General features: G+C 24.9%; 1 protein-coding gene across 5 annotated transcripts in view; it reads left to right on the top strand.

Moving 5' to 3' along the window:
* Positions 1-17,502, top strand: part of LOC122510000 (centrosome-associated protein 350-like) — a 69,403-nt gene that overhangs the window by 37,914 nt on the left and 13,987 nt on the right. For all 5 annotated transcript variants that reach the window (XM_043624372.1, XM_043624367.1, XM_043624369.1 and 2 more), the window contains 5 exons: positions 9,188-9,512; positions 9,592-10,619; positions 12,891-13,054; positions 13,349-13,515; positions 13,607-16,310. In XM_043624372.1, coding sequence (XP_043480307.1) covers positions 9,188-9,512; positions 9,592-10,619; positions 12,891-13,054; positions 13,349-13,515; positions 13,607-16,310 — 4,388 coding nt within the window. The remainder of the gene's footprint in view (positions 1-9,187; positions 9,513-9,591; positions 10,620-12,890; positions 13,055-13,348; positions 13,516-13,606; positions 16,311-17,502) is intronic.

Here is a 17,502-nt window from a genome sequence, read left to right as displayed (position 1 = left end):
CTACAAAGTATATTTTACTAGATTCCAATAAAATTTATAATGGATATTATAAATTAATAAAAATTATTCAACTTAGGATAATGGAAATAATTAATTCAATCAATAAACAATAAATAAATAATAATAAAATACTAATATTCAATAATAATAGTAAATTTTACCAAGTTCGAAGTAAATTTTACTACTTTCTAACTTCAATTTACTTCGGATACCTATAGTCAAATTCATGGAATTTTAATATAAAAGTAGCGTTGTAATAAAAATTTGGATTAAAAATTTAAAAAAAATTACAAATTACGGAAAAAGATTGAAAAAAATATCAATAATTAACAGAAAATATATTTTAAAAAACATCTGATTTAAAAAAGATTTGTAATTAAGAGAAAAAATAAAAAATTAATCTTTAAAATAAATTGTATAGGGTAAATGCACTAGTAGTCGGACACTTAAGGATACAATCTTAAATTATGCTTTTTTTCTTGAAATAGCAAATATCTACTGTGTTTATAATTACATTATTAATTAAAGGAGTTCTTCAGGATTAAAAATCATATAAATTTGTTACAAATAGTTGAGTATTTAATAAAATATAAACATTTTAATAAAAAATTACGAATGCTTTAGTAGTCGGACACTTTTTCCCCTTGTTTCTATAGTCGGACATCTGTCAGATATTTTGGATTTATAAAGTAAAACAGATAATTTTTTAATTGCTATCTGCTGGAAAATGGAATTAAAGCATATTAGAAGTTATTAATATAATATTTAAACCCTATAAGTTTTAATATTTATGATTAATTATCAACAAAACTTTGTGCCACTCATCGCGCTACTCGAAAATGGTTGTATCTATAGTCGGACACCATGATTTTTAAAACATTAAATAAAATATTTCTTGTTTAATTATTTTCGAAAATAACACTATTTTAATAAAATATAAACTTCACACATTCGTCTAGTATACTTTTTAAAGTAATTATCACAATGCATTATTATTTATTTGACAAAAAACACGAAAGTGTCCGACTACTAGTACTGTCCGACTATACCCGCACTTACCCTATCTATTTCCATTATTAAAGGAATACAATTGGTCACGAATTAAAATTACAATTTATATTTTCATTCTTTTTCATCATTAAATTAAAAAAAAAATAGTTAATTGCATCAAAACAATTATTATCGTAGTATTTCTAATCTTTACAAATAAAATCAGACTTATTTTAGTACGCACACTGTAAAAAAATAAACTAAAAATTCATACTAAAATTTACAATTATCTCTTATTAATACTATAACAAAAATCAACTTTGATTTTTTCATTTTGCAAACTTTAATAAAAAGTAGGAGACTGTTTCTATTTACCCCTAAAAACTGGAAATTCGGGGTAAATAGAAACAGCAGAAATTTCAATAATATTTCTTAAAACATAAATAAGAAAATTATTTCTATCAAATACCACACTATAATAAGAGAGATAACGGGAAAGAATGAGAGAGAATAGGAGAGAACAAACCTTTATTTGGGTAATGTGTTTCAACTTTTGGCATGATTTATTTTTAAACTTATGTAATGCATTATTATTTATTAGTTTTAATTATTATATTTAAGGGTGATTCTCCGCGTAGCGCACGATTTGGTTTATGAAATTAAAAAAATTTTTTTTTTCGTTATGATTAATATCAATATATTTTTTTGAAGATAAAGGCTTTAGAAAGAAAAATCCATAGCGGGCCGGAAAAATTATTTATAATTTTTGTTGTAAACAAGTGTAGTAATTAACTAATTCACTGTTTGGACACATTCTGTCAAAAAAAAATTTTGCGGTAATTTAAACAATATTATATCATAAATCTCATTTAAAAATTATTATTTCGGTAATTTATGGTAATTTATGGAAATTTATGGAAATTTTTGCGATAATTCATAAAAATATGTAAAATTTAAATTATTAGTAAAAATTTGGATTTTGGTAATTTATGGAAATTTTTGGAAATTTATGGAAATTTTTGCGATAATTCATAAAAATATGTAAAATTTAAATTATTAGTAAAAATTTGGATTTTGGTAATTTATGGAAATTTTTGGAAATTTATGGAAATTTTTGCGATAATTCATAAAAATATGTAAAATTTAAATTATTATTAAAAATTTGGATTTTGGTAATTTATGGAAATTTTCGCGGTAATTTATGGAAATTTATGGCAATTTGTAAGGTAATTTAAAGAAATTTTGTCGGTAATTTTTAAAAATATTCAAAGTAGAAATCACAATTTAAAATTTTTATTTCGGTAATTTATGGAAATTTTTGCGGTAATTTATAAAAATTTTCGTGGTAATTTATGGAAATTTATTTAATTAATTTATGGTAAATTTTTCTGAGCAATAGGTTTTTTTTATTCCTTATATATGTGGCACCATAACACTACATTTGCACTAGGTTCTTCGTAATACAAAGGTCGGTGGAAATTCTGATGCCGGTGGAGACTAAGGTCGGTGGAAACTTTTTTCAATCGCCTTCAGTTATTTTTATTTTTTTAAAAAAAATATCATTAATTTTCAATCGGTTTCAAATGGACTTCATTTGTATTGACTAAAACAATATAACTACGCTTCATTTAACCTTTTTTATAAATAATTGTTTAATTTGTAATAAAATATTTAAGGGTCGGTGGATGCCGGTGGAGACTATTTTGTGATTCCCTTTTCAAATTCCCAACATAAAATGAGTGAAAAATGAATAAATCAATTAGAACATTGATTCTTTTTCCTGAATTAACTTAAGGAAGTTATTTCTTGTGTTTACAAAAGTAATTTTAAGTTAACATTTCATTTTCATTTAAATAATTCACTGTTTGTTAATAAAATAATAAATAGCATCCAAATTTGCTGTCAAGCATAAACTGAAAAAAACATATATAAAATGAATTTTAAAAAAAAATTTTTTTTATTCAACTGTACTAAAGTAGACAATACTAAAATGTCAATAGTAATTGTATTTATTATTGCATATTACTAAAATTATTAACTTTTTTTTCTAAACTTCCTATGGGGACAGGTAAAAATTTGACGTTTTCAGCCTTAAAACCGCTTATTTATGAAAAATTATAATATTAGATACAAAAGTAATTATTGGTTTTTGTTTCTAAACATATAGATAACCTTTTTACGTTGGAATTGTAAAAATATATGAAAGTTATTTATTATTTTTCCATTACAACATGAAAAAAACCAAGTTCTGCGCTACGCGGAGAATCACCCATAAATAACACAATTTTTTATGTAATTCTTTGTATCTTTTAACATTTCCATACTTGAAATTAATTTTGTCTTAAATTTTGTAAGAAATAATCAAAACTGTTTCTATTTACCCCTAAATTTTTGCAAAGTTGAAAAATTTAGAGGTAAATAGAAACAGTTGATTATTGCGATTTAATGATACCCATATTTTTTTCTTCGCCATAAAATTGTTCCACGGAAGTGAAATAATAACTCAATACACAAGAAAACCGAAAGTATTCCAATTTAAAAGAAAAAACTTTTGTCATTGGTGAAACTTAACAAATCTGTTTCTATTTACCCCAACTGACCCTATTCAAATTTGTTTACCTTTTTCTGAATAATATTTAACATTCCGTTAAATAATTTTTGAAATTCTTTGAGAAATAAATGAAAAAAATTTATAATTTTGATTAATTGTTAAGGTATTTGTCGCGCTACTGGTCACTGTCAAAAGTTTGTATCCGTTGACTGTACTTATGAAACGATTATGAATGCGAGTTTCCGAAAAACTTTTGCGGACGTACAGTTTGACACACAGATGTTCTCAATGTATATTCATAACCTCTCGCATGAAAAACGATCGTGGCAACGTCGCAAGTTTGGCGTATGGCCGTCTTTAAAATTTCGCGCCAAAAGTAGCAGACAAGCTGTAGTATTTAACAAGCGCTATTGCCACGTTTACGAATTCATCTGTCATTTACAGTAAATGTTAAAATAATTTTTCAAGTTTGATGTTAAATATCTTTTAAACAAGACGGTGAAAAATTTTCATTTTTTTTATAAAAGTTCATTTTGGTTCAATAGATAAAACTTTAGTTTTTCTAAAAAATCTGACGATTAGTATAAGTGCAAAAATTAAAAATCTGTGGTTTTCATATGGTTTTCCTATACCTTACATGTTAAAAATCAAAACTTTGATTTCATTTTTTGAGACTTACAGACGGTCAATTTTATTTTAATAGGCCTTATTTTGTAGATAAATATCCAAAGAATAATTATGTGAAATTTAAAAAAAATCTGACGAAAACGAATTTACGCGACAAATACCTTAAACAACATTTGGTTAAAAACTTTAATTTTTTTGTATCTATTAAAATTGGAAAAAAGTTGCGTGATCTTGATTTGTCAAGTATTATTATTACAAGATTATATTATTATATATTATTTTTTTTAAAAGAAAAGAAAATTGTTTAATTTCTCTTTCTCAATAACAATTTTTTGAAAATATTCAAATTTTTCTTTAAAAATAGAGAAAAAAAGTTTGCTGCTTTTCTATTTTATTTTATTTTCTATTTTTAAAGTAATAAACATTTTTTAGAATGATTAGAAAATAAAAATTAATATAATACAATGGGAGATATGCATTAAATTTAAAAAAGAAATTACAGAAAAAACTAGTTAATTGAGACAAAACATTTATTATCATAGAGTCAAAAAAACGCGTCAACCGTGAATTGAATTTCTTTAGATTTTTGGAACCGTCAAAACATTTATAAAAATCTGTAGTTTACAACGAACCAAAAACACTTTTATACTTTTTATACATTTTTTATAATAACAAATTTATGCATCATTTAAGAAAAAATTATTAACTCAAAACAGGTTTGCTAAAAATTAATGGGGATGTTTTTAGTAGTCAGGGAACCTAAATTATAAAGAATTTAATTATATGCTTTTTGTTTAAAAAATAAGTTTTTTGAATTTTTGTCAAATATTAAAAAATTTCACAGCCTATTTAAGAAAAGTAATTATATTTTTTATATTCTTATATTCTTTGAATGAACATAAATTTAAAAGTAAACATAAAAAAAATTTTTGTGAAGAGGATGCAAAATTCACTATTTGATATTAATTAATATTGTTTATAACAATTTAAATAAAATATTTTTTAAACAAAAAGGACAAATATATTCTTCAAATAAATTTAAATTAAAAAAAAAATGTGAAAAAAATTCTTTAGTGGAGAGGAATCAAAGCTAACTATTTGTTAATTAATATTGTTTACAACAATTAAAAGTGTAGTTTTTGTTAGGGGCGTTGTAAAAAATTCTTGGTCATTTTATAGAAATTATGATAATTTTTTTCATCTATTTCTAAAAAAATCAAAATTTTATTAAAAATTATGTTTAAAAAATTAAGAAATTACTCAAATTTTAAAATTTTTTTTTAATAACCTTTAAAATTTTGTTAAATTATTTTCGACTTTTTTTAGAAATAAATAAAAGAAAATATAAAAATTCGTTCTGCCAGACAGAATTTTTTAACAACACTTATTTTTTAAAATAGAAAAGAATGAAAAAATTTGCTTTGTTAAAAAAATAATATTTTGATTTTGTTAAAAAAATTGTGATAAATACATAGAAATTATGCAAAAAAAATACTATACAAATATTGTTAAAACAATATGATTGGCAAAATTAATTACAAAATAGAAGTTTTAAAAAAAAAGTTGATGATGATATATAAATAGTCTAAATTTAATTATTTTTTTCTTCGATTTTAAATAAAGATAAAGAAATTATGCAAATTTTTCCATTAATTTCTGAAAGAAACTGAAATTAATTCATTTTTAGAAGTTTCAAAAATTAAATCTTATTAAAGAAATTCTTCAAATGAAATTAAATTTTGCTTTTTTACTAAAAAATGTGAATTGTTAATAGCCATATGATTGTTAAATATTTATTAACATTAGAAAGAGAAACTACACGCGCGCTTTTTAGCTATGTAAAATATAAAATAATCTTTATACACATAAAAAAATAAAAATTGTAATTATGAAATTCACAAATTCTACCTACAAATTTTTTTTTATTAATTTAAAAAAGAATAAAAATTGTGATTAAAGAACATAAATTACACAAATTTTTTTCCAAAAGAAACTAAAAATTTTAAAAAATAAACAAAAATATTATTGATAAATCAACATTACGAAAATTTCTTACCTTATTTTATAAAATAACTATCTTTTAACCTTTTTTCTTCGTAAACAATAAAAATTGAGATTGACAAATCGAAAAACTGTATAATTTCGATCTGTCAGGCAAAGTGTTTTTAAAAAGAAAAAACAAAAGCATACACAAAAACTAACTTCAAACTGCGGACAGAATGAATGAATGAAAATACGAAAATTATTATATGTAATAATAATAATTTTTTTACTATATTTAAAAATTCAATTTTTTCTTAAACCGAATTCCCTTTTTGAAAGTTAAAATCCCCCTTTTTACCCAATATATTGTATGAAAAAATCACTGTGATCCCGGTCATTAAAATTTATTCAAATTTCGCAAAAAATGAGTTCTTAGTAATAAGATTGTACTAATATTTCAGTAAGATTTAATTTTTTTACTATACATGTAAAATAAAATAATATTTCAAATTTTCTTGCAAAAATAGTATTACAAAATTTGTAAGAGGAGAGAGGGAGGTTATATTATTTGAGCCGGTGGATCCTAGAAGGGCACGTAAATTTTTAAAATTCACTAATAAATTAATAGATTTTTAAAAATATTTATTAGTAAAATTAAAATAAATCAAAAGCGAAAAGTCATTTATTAAATACAGTTAGTAATGATTTTTATTAATTCATAATATAATCTATAATAATAATAATAAAAGTAAATAATTATTAGATTTTGGATTAATTAAGAATGATTATTGCAGGCTTCATACTCATCCACTAAAACATACTATTTACTATGTACTTTTTTACGATTAGCTACTATTTGGGTCCATTTTTTCTAATTTTGTTACACTAAAAGCTACTTTTTTCTCTTTTTTTTTGAAAATTTGCACTAATTTAAATCTGCTAATAGTTGAATAAAAAAATTTATTCTCAAAAATTTTAATAAAATTCTTTGAAACAATTCAATTATTTTCACAAATAATGAAATTCTTCGCAGAAATTCAAATATTTTCAATATCTACTATTTTAATAAAATTTCTCAAAAAAATTGAATTATTTAAAAAAGAATTAATAAAATTCTTTGCAAAAATTCAATTATTTTCAAAGATAATAAAATTCTTTGTAAGATTTCAATTTTTTTTAATGCAATTTTAAATAACTTCCTTGAAAAATGTAATAGTTTTTAAAAATTTTATTAAAATTCTTCGAAAGAACTCAATTATTTTCAAAAATTTGATAAAATCCTTTATGAAAATTCAATTTTAAGAAATAATTGATTTTATTGTATCAGTTATTTATTTTTGTTTTTAAATAATTAAATTATTATAGAACTTCCTAATAAGATTTGATTCAAAAATGAATTTTAGTTAAATAACCTAAATGCGTTATAGTAAGAATTTTTAGAAGTAATTAAATTTAAAAAAAACTTTTACATTAAAATTATTTAGGATAATTTTAATTCTCCTGGAAAAATAAATAAGTATTTTTAAAATTTATTCAACGATAATATTTAAGTACCTATGAATATGAAAAATGAATAATTTAATTTAGAAATTATGAAAAAAATTCATCTTTTGAAAAATTATTCTAATTAGAATTTTTTGAATTTACTTAAATTCTCGTATAAATGAAAAATATTTGTTTTTTTTCAATCAATTGGAAATTTAGTCAAATTTAATATTTTAAAGAAATTTATTTTTTTACTTTTAAAAATTAGTTTTAAATATGTAGGTATAATCGATTTTTCGAAGAATTCTATCTACCTAAAAGTTTGGAAAATTATAATTGAATTTCATAAGAATTTAGAATTTAAGTTATTACCAGAAAAAAGTAAATATTTTTTATGGAAATCAGGAAAATGTCAGAAAAATTTTAGAGAATCGAATTTTTGTTATTTTTGTGATCGACGAAAACGAGTTACTTTTTTAAAATTAATTATTGAGTGCAAAGCCTGTTATGTTTATATAGTAAACAATTAAAAAATTAATACAATCTTTTTTGTTTTAGAATCATTTTTGCAAAATTTTAATAGTTTTCAATGTCTTAAAAAGAAAATAATTAAAGTTAATATATTTAAAAAAAAACTACTGTAAATAAAAATTTGTGTTTAATAATAATTTTTTTAAATAAATTCTGTCATAAATATTAGTTGAAATAATAGGTCAAGAATAAAAATTACTTAAATTTCAATGATTTTTATCATATTGAATGGAAACTAACGAAATCTTATACTTTTGAAGAAATTATCACTTACAAAAAGGGAACAATTGTTCCTTTTAATTTCTATAATTAGAAATTGTAACCATATTGATTTTTATCATTGAAACACTATTTTAACTTACTATTTAAAACAACTTTAAGGTTAAAGATATTTATGATAAGAAAAGTGAGAGGAATGAAAAGAAGATATGAATTATCTGCGTGAGTGAATTGTTGAAAATTTTTCTATCATTTCTTTTCATGATTGTTATCATGATTATAATTAACCTAAAATTTTTAAAAATTGTAAGTTTTGCAAATGTCAGTGTTTTTGTATAAAAAGATTGTTCTATTTCTTTTATAATTTTGTTAAATCTGATTTCAAATGTTTTTCTGTAAATGTTATTTTGAATATTTCATAATTTTCTGTTTTTTTTAATTCGCATGTAATTTTACAAAAATTGATTTGTGATATTGCAATATTGTTACAACTTTTATAATATATAATTGTCTTTTTTCTGCTTTTTTCAAAAAATTTGATTGATTTTAGTTGTGAAAGCGTATTTGTCAATTTGGCATAATATGTTGTTAATATAAATGTCGCAATAATTTCAATTTTTCTATAATTTTTTTCTGTAGTAATTAAAATTAAATTAAATTAAATTAAAAGATAATTGTAATAGAAAATTAAAAATAGCATTAAGATTACTTATTAAAATGCAAAATATATTTTAATATAATTTTTTGTCAGTTTGGAAAGTGTTTTTTGTATGTTTGTTAAATTTTTTTATGTTCTAACAGGTTAAAGGAACTTCACAAAATAGCGAGCCAGGAACGAAAACTTATGTTACAAAAACATAAAGATATGTTTAATCCTGAAATGTCGACGAAAAATATTTTAACTAAACTCAAGAGAAGTGCAGACTGTCAATCCCCACGACGTTTATCAGGTCCAATGAAGGGTTACGATATTCGTAGTAATAGTTCCATGAGCTCATTAGTTGATTCAGATAAATCGCAATTAGACAGATCTCAACTGGACATGAAGCTCAAGACATGCGATACTAATTTTCAAAAAAGTAATAAACAGTTTTTAAAAGTGAATGTTGATGGCGTTACGACTGAGGTATTTTTCTTAAATTATCTTTACAAGATTTCTTTAAAATCTGGCTTTATTTAATTATTTTTAAAATGTTTATTTTCAGTTTCATAAATGGAATAGCGATAATTTGGAGACTATTAATGTTAAGAATGGCGAAACTGTATCCAACATTTGTAAACCATATATTGTAAAGCCTGTTAAAAATGCCAAATATGATATTAAATCTCGCAAATTTGAAGAGAAAATGCCCGGAGGCGATGTTTTACGTCAAATTGAATTGCACTCGAAATTAAAACGCGATTATCTTTGTGAACTGCCTGAATCGAGTAAAGAAAGTGAGAATCTTTGTTCGCCAAAATCTAGTGAGAAGATACCTGATTCTGATACAGATTCGAGAAAATCGAAAAATATAAGTGTAGATCATGATATTTTGAAAAATCGAACACAAAGAATAAATTCCGATTCTGATCTTAATGATAGACTAAAGAAGGGACAAACATCAGCCGTTGTTGACGAATTTTTACAAATAAATTCGAAATATTCAAAGAAAATTGAGAAGGACGTGTCTGCAGATAAAGGCACTTTTAAAAAAATTGAACACACTCCAGACGGGAAGCCAAATTCCAAGCGTAAAGTTTACAAAAATCAGAAGACAAAAGTAGCCGATGATTCGTTGGATAATACCTTAAAATCAAAAAGCGATTTACAAATTTGCCAAGAACTTTCTGGACATCATAATAAACGTTCGAAATTAGATACCGAACAATCAGATGACAATTATCATAATTCAATTTTGGAAAAATTCGACTTTAGTGAGAGTCAAAATTCTTTGCATGCTTTATTGAAACACTCAAAGGAAGTGAATGACAAAAATTATCAACTTCTAAGAGATATTACCAGCGATTCAGAGGACAGAGGAAACATTGAGACCTTCGATGCACTAGATAAAAGGGGTGAAGAAGCAAACAATTTTTCCCAAAAGGATAAAGTTGGTAATTTGTCAACAAGATCTCAAGTGAGTACATTGACAATTTCCCGTCACAGTTCAGGCGACAGTGAAAAGAGTTATTCCAGATCTGTTGTTATTCGATCACACGATCATCGTATTAAAACGTCCAAGAAACTCGAACAGTAAGAATCATTTATATTATTTAAAAAAAATTTTATTTATTAAAATTCTCTTTATTGAATTTTTATTATAAAATCAAGAAGAATATTTATTAGAATATTTTATACCACCAAAATTTATTAATTAAAAACATAATTATTGTGTTTTTATATTATTTGAACAAAGTATTGTTTTTAAAGAAATCAAGGATAAAAATGTTTACTTCACTGAATTTTTGCAGGATTGACACAGGTCAGGGATTTTATCAAATTTTATCAAAAGTATTGGAAAACTATAAAATTTCTACAATTCATAAGAAAATTTTGAATTTTGTTGTTCAACAGCATTTAAAAAAAGAAAATATTCAATTTAACTTTAACCTTTAAAGTGCTATGCCGGTCTGACAGACCGCTATTAAAATTTTCTTTGCTTGAAACTTTTTTTCAATGTATAATAAGAACTTGAACTTTTTAGTAGCTTCATATTTTATGAAAATCTGTTAGGAGACAACTTTTTCAAAAATTTTTATTCGTTAAATTTTGTAATATAAATAAATATTTGAAGTATAGCGGTCTGTGAGACCGGGGTTAGCTTTAAGTGAAAGTATATTCCAGTATATTCCCATGAGTGACGTCTGCGCAACTTGACGCGCAGCTAGTTCTACTGATAGTTCTCATAGACTGCATTTATAAAATAAATAAAATAAATAAATGCATAATACAGAAATGACTTTTTTTGTTAAAAAGTAAAAAATATTTATAATAGTTGTCTTTTAAAAATTATAAATGACTAAAAAACTGTCAAAAGGGAATAGCGGTCTGACAGACCGGGGTTAGCACTGAGCGTGATTTTTCAACACTTAGCACTTTAAAGGTTAATTTAATTTAATAATTATATATTATTTTGAAAACCTTTAATCACATTCTTTAAAACAATTCAATTATTTTCAAAAATTTTAATAAAAATCTTTGCACGAATTCAATTATTTTCATAAATAGTAAAATTCTTCGCGGAAATTCAATTATTTTAAATACACTTTCAATAAAATTTCTCGAAAGAATTCAATTATTTTTAAAAAAAATTCTACATAAGAATTGAATTATTTTCAATACAATTTTAATTAAATTCGTCGAAAAAATTTGCAAGAAGTCAATTATTTTCATTTAAATAATAAGTCTTTGCAGGAATTCAATTATAATAAAATTATATTATTTGTCGGTTTTGTTCGTATAAATACTTATGTTTAAAAATTTGTAATTATTAGAAAATTGTATTCGAACTTTGAATAAGTAGACAAATAAGTAGAAATATGATTTAATTTGTTCAAACTAAAACTGTTTTTTGAAAATTTTATCTATTAAAAACTTGAAAATGCGCTTTTAGTAATAATAATTTTTTACTTGTATTTTCAATAAGAAAGAAAAGTTAACAAATTCAGAAAATCTAGTACGATTGTGAAATTTAGTTTATAGATAAATAATTTGCAAGGGGTGAACAACTCGTGAATTATGGTGTACTCTTGTATTGAATTACTAATGTGAATTACCATGAATTACCGTAAATTACTAAATTATTATTGTAGTAGATGTACACCAAATTCTTTAGTTGTTTGCCCCTCGATAATTTGTTAAAATTATTCTTGATATTAAATAATTTCAATAATTTTTAATATTAGATTTTTTGGTTTTTTTATAACAAAGTGATAATATTTTTTTATACTTTTTAATGTTTCAAAGAATATGGTTTACCATTAAGTCAAAAAGGCCTTTTGAAAAGATTAACAAAAACAATTTATTTAAAAAATATTTTCTAATAAAACTTATTTTCGACTGATATGTCATTAAAAACTTCCTTGCTTTCTTTATGACGTTTGATTGTGAATTTCTTAATTTCGATGAAAGGAAATGCAAATTAAAAAGAAATTATAAAAATATATTAATAAAAAAATTTGTTAAGTTAAACTTTCTTTCCCAGGCTTTTGATTTCTAATAATAGTCGCAAAACGTGTGTTCACCACGATGTGAGCCACTGTAAAAATAGAATCTCTGTAGTGGCTATGTGCATTATATAGTTTGTACTTAACTAAGAGATATTGTCTGAAAAAAACAATGTTGTCAATATTTTGATTCGTTTGTTTTCTTTTTTTCTTCTCAAAATTAGTTATTTTTGTTCAGTGATGTTGTTATGGAGATCAGAATTAGTTTTCTAAAATTAATATTTTTCGACTTTTTTCAACTTTTAGTTTTTAAAAATATGAAAAGGTAATATAATGATTTGATTGCTTTATTTTTTAGAATTTTAAATGCACGTGAAGCTGCACTCGCTTCGCGCAGAAGTTGCGTTGAAGAGTGGATCGCCTGGCACACTAGACTTCGTGAAGAAGAAAGTCGCGTGGCACGCATGGAACAAGCTGCCTATAAACTTGTTAATGCAACTTCAAAAGCACTTTTTTATCATGGTTAGTATCTTATGTTTATCATAATCAAAATTCCCTCAACTATTTTTCACATAAGTTGTATTCTTTTTTAGTTTTTTCTAAATGTTTATCCAATGACAAACGTTAACGATTGTTTGAAGAAAATTGAAACTTTTTATAGAGGTTGATTTTTGTAAATTATTTAGAAAATATTTTAAATTATTAAAGTTATTAACTATCTGAAAAACTAGAAAACTAGAAATAGATTTTACGATCAGTTAAAAACGTCCATAAACTATTTCTGTTAAGAAATAATGAAATAATGACATTTTATAGATACTAGCGTTTCATCCGAGGCTAGTGATGTAGAAGGACGAATTGATGCTTTGGCGCAAAAGTTAGCAGATCGTCGTGCAGAGATGGCGAAATTAAAGAAAGAAGCCAAAAGACAAGCGAAACAGAGGCTTCGTGCTATGGAAGTCAGTTTACTCAATCAAATTAAGGTAAATTTTCTACTTTACTTCATCAAATTTCTTCATAAAATAGGTTTATTAATATCCAATTAAATGTTAATTTTTTGCTTTTTTTAAATAGAAATACGATGCAACTATCCATGAAATGCGCAAAACATTAGAAACGAAGAAGGAGAGTATGAAAAATTGTGAAAAAATGCCAATTGAATCAAAATCAGTTTCCGACTTTAGAGTACCGAAAATTCCCATTAAAAAGATTCATGACATTTGTAAAAGCAGTGATTTATTGCCGCAACCGGAATCTGAAGAAGATATTCAAGATAAAATTGCTCAAAGTACGAAATTATTGAGAAACCGTTTAAATGACCACGAGATCACGAAGCATTCAAATTTTCCCATCAGTAACGAATTGAATCAACGAACTCTCGAGGAAATTGAAAATCTAAAATCATTCAATGAAGACACAAATAAATCTTGTCAATCTAGGAGTGAATTTAATTCTTCATCACGCAGGAGTAATCAACACTTAGATCATTCAAAAAATCATTCACATCTTCAAGTTACAAATAGTTCCGAGTCTAAAAATAATTCACACAATATTGTAGAAAAATCAACAACAAAAGAAAATCAATTAAGTAACACAGAGAAAGACAAATATTTGGATTCAGTGGCATATTCCATTGAAAATGAAATACCAACAAATTCTTCGGAAAATATTTCTTTATCATTTTCGAAAAAATTGGATTCCTTGGGAGCAAATGGAAAAAATTTAAATGACGATATAAGTGTTCTGGAAAGTGATCTTAAAACACTTTCAGAAATGATGCTTCAGATTAGTAGCAAAAAGTCAATTAATAAATTAACAACCCTCAATCAGAGTGAAAATACATGCAGCCAGAAGCAATCTTTTCAAGAACCAAATTTTGAATTGAATAAAAATTTATCTGTATCTCTATTAACAAAAACCGATGTTATTGATGACGCTGACAGTATTAATGAAGTTGACGATATTATTTCCAATGATGATAAAATAGATGAAAGTTTCGAGGACAAGTTATCGAAAAAAATTGACTTTAAAGCAAAGAGTAAAGAGATACTAAATGAAATTGAGAAATCGATAATATGCGATCATATGAAAACTTTAGAAATTCAAGCTCATCAAACTTTTGAAGAAGGCTTAGACAATCTACAAAAGAAAAGCAAAATTTTGTCAAGTGATTTACTTTCATTGGAGGATGATACGAAATCAATTTCGGAAATTTTATCAGAAACTGCTGAAAGTAAAAGTGTGTCTGAAAATACAAGTGCCATGTACGATAATGAAATATCAAAGTTTTTGAAAGAACATTCGAATAATTCGGAAAATAAATTTATCGAAAATAATGAAACATTAATATTTAATAAACTTCAAAATACAAGTGAAAATTTAGAAAATTTACCAAGAAGCCAATGTGTGAAAAATAATGGCAACTGTCAAGAAATTCAAGAAAAAAGTAACACAGAAGAGTATACAGCGATATTGGAGAATTCAGAAGAAAATAAATTAAGTGAGAAATCGACGAAAACCACATACGAATCGAAAGTTTCGTCTCCAGAATTTAGCGACGTTGAAAGTTGTGTTGATTTCATTAAAGAAAAAGATTCACCAATTTTTGATTCACTTGAATTTTCAAGTCCATTTAGAGACGAACAAATAATTCCTTCTCGAGAAATCGAAAAATCACAATCTGAAGAAGAAATACCAAATGTCGAAGATCAATCAAAGAGCGTGGAGAAAATAGAATCTGATTCATTATTAAATTTTGGAGACAAATTAATAAATGTCGAAAAAATTACATCTAATTCGGAAAAAGAAGTAATTAGCGAGATTCTAAACTCAAACGAAACTGTAAGTACAAATGGTTCGAATGATTTGGAATTAAATTCGGAACAAAATTTAGAACAATCACCAAACGATGAAACGTGGTTCATTGAAAAGAATTCTGATATACTGAGTTCAACAAAAAAGGATGAATTTTCACCTTCCATTCCAATGAAATCAAACCTAAGCTCAAACCGCATTCTCGACACCACACAGACTGCGAAATCATCCCTTTTAACAAATATTCCATTACCTGAAGTGGAAGACGACATGGGAGAGTCGATACAAAAATTATTCTCACCTAAAATTTCAGTTACAGTGGAACCACAAATTCTACAAGTCAACAATATTTTAACAAATGATTTCGAAATTAGGGAATATTCAGAATCGACAGAGGAGCAATATAGTTCAGAAGGTGAGCAATTAGACAATTTAGTAGAAATAGCTGAAGGTAAATTAGAAACATTAGAGAAATCTCATGAAAATTCAAGTTCAAAATCGGAGAATTGTGAAAATCCTATGAAAACGTTTACAATTTTAGAGGAGAATCTTAATATTTCACAAACAGATGAAAATGATTTAAACGATTCTCAAAAATCAGAGGATGAGAGGTATACTCTTGGAAAAGTTAACGAAATACAATCATTTATTGAGCAAGATGATAAAGATGAAAGGATTGATGATCGTCAAACTTGTGTTGATGAATATTATGTAGATGAAAAGCATACAAGTGATGATTCTTCAGAATCTAGTGAAGAAGATACGAACAAAGATACATCTGAGCCTATAATTACCTCACCAAGAGACAAGGATGACTCAAGATTGGAAATCGATAGTTTAAACGATGATTTGTTAAGCAGCATTTCGATTCATCAAAATTTGGAATCCAAAGGGGACTATCAAGTAACGCCTATTGTCACAAATGCAGAGAAGGAAATTATGGCAACGATAGACAAATTGAAAGGTAACAATTTAATCTTTAATGTTCAACTCTAACACTTATAGTCAATACCCTCCTCTTTAATTCATTCAGAACTTGCCTTTCCTCATTTCACGATTCTATTCAAATTTACATTTTTTACTCCACCTTCCTATCTCTTTCAATATAATTATAAGTATTTGCTTAACCCTCCATCCGTCGCATCTTTTTTTGTAACGCGATTCGTCGCAGGTGAGGAAAATTCTCACCCTCATAAATTAGTCCAAACTTGTTGTAAAATGCCAAATTTTTTCTTGAACGTTCATTAGAATTTCTAAACAACCTATTGGCAGTAAAATTAACTTTTATTTCCTGTTAATTATTTAAATAAGAAATTAATGACAAATGAAATCGAGTATACGCGGTCAGTCGCGTGGTGAGAAGTTTCCTCACTTTGCGTCAAAAATCCCCGACATTTGCTGCTTTCAAATTCAATAACAAAAAAATTTAAATATAAAAAAACACAAAAATTGTTTTAATGTAAAAAAGAAGAGTGCTGTAAAAGGTACTGAGAATATGAAATTATAATTTTTTGTATTTTAAAAGTTATAAATAAAAAAAGAAACTGGGTAAGGAAACTTCTCACCATGCGACGGATGGAGGGTTAACAACTGATTAAAAATTGCCAGACTCGTTAAAAAAAAGTCTACTACACACTTTGTTGCTCTCCATTTTAGGCGAGTTGCCGAACCGTGTTTAAGTAACTTCAGACCTAAACCTAAACGTTCTAAAGTAACAATTTTCAAAGGAACCTAATCAACTTGTAAAAATTTATTCGGACATATTGGATCCGCCATTTTGAGTATTTTTAAATATAACACTGGATTTGTAATCAACGACCCCAAAAAACCCCCGAGTAATAAATTTTAAACAATTGTGGAACATTTTCAAAAATTTGTCCACCATATTAGATCGACCACTTTGAATTTTGAGAAACTGACATTAAATTCGTAATCAGTTACCCAAAAAACTATAACAGGGTTGCCACAGGTCAGGAAAATCAGGAAATTCAGGGAAAAGTCAGGGATTTTTATTAAAGTACTGGCAAAAATTGAATTTTGGAGAAGTTACAAATGATTGCAGAAATTCAATTATTTTCAAAAGTAATAAAATTTTTCGCTAAAATTCAATTATGTTCAAAAATTTGAAAAAAAATTCTAATCAAAATTTAAATAAT

The sequence above is a fragment of the Leptopilina heterotoma genome, unplaced genomic scaffold (genome assembly GCF_015476425.1).
Source record: "Leptopilina heterotoma isolate Lh14 unplaced genomic scaffold, ASM1547642v1 Lhet_65, whole genome shotgun sequence".
Lineage (NCBI taxonomy): Eukaryota > Metazoa > Arthropoda > Insecta > Hymenoptera > Figitidae > Leptopilina > Leptopilina heterotoma.
Note: the sequence above shows the minus strand (reverse complement) of the source record. Positions and strands in the feature narration are given on the sequence as shown.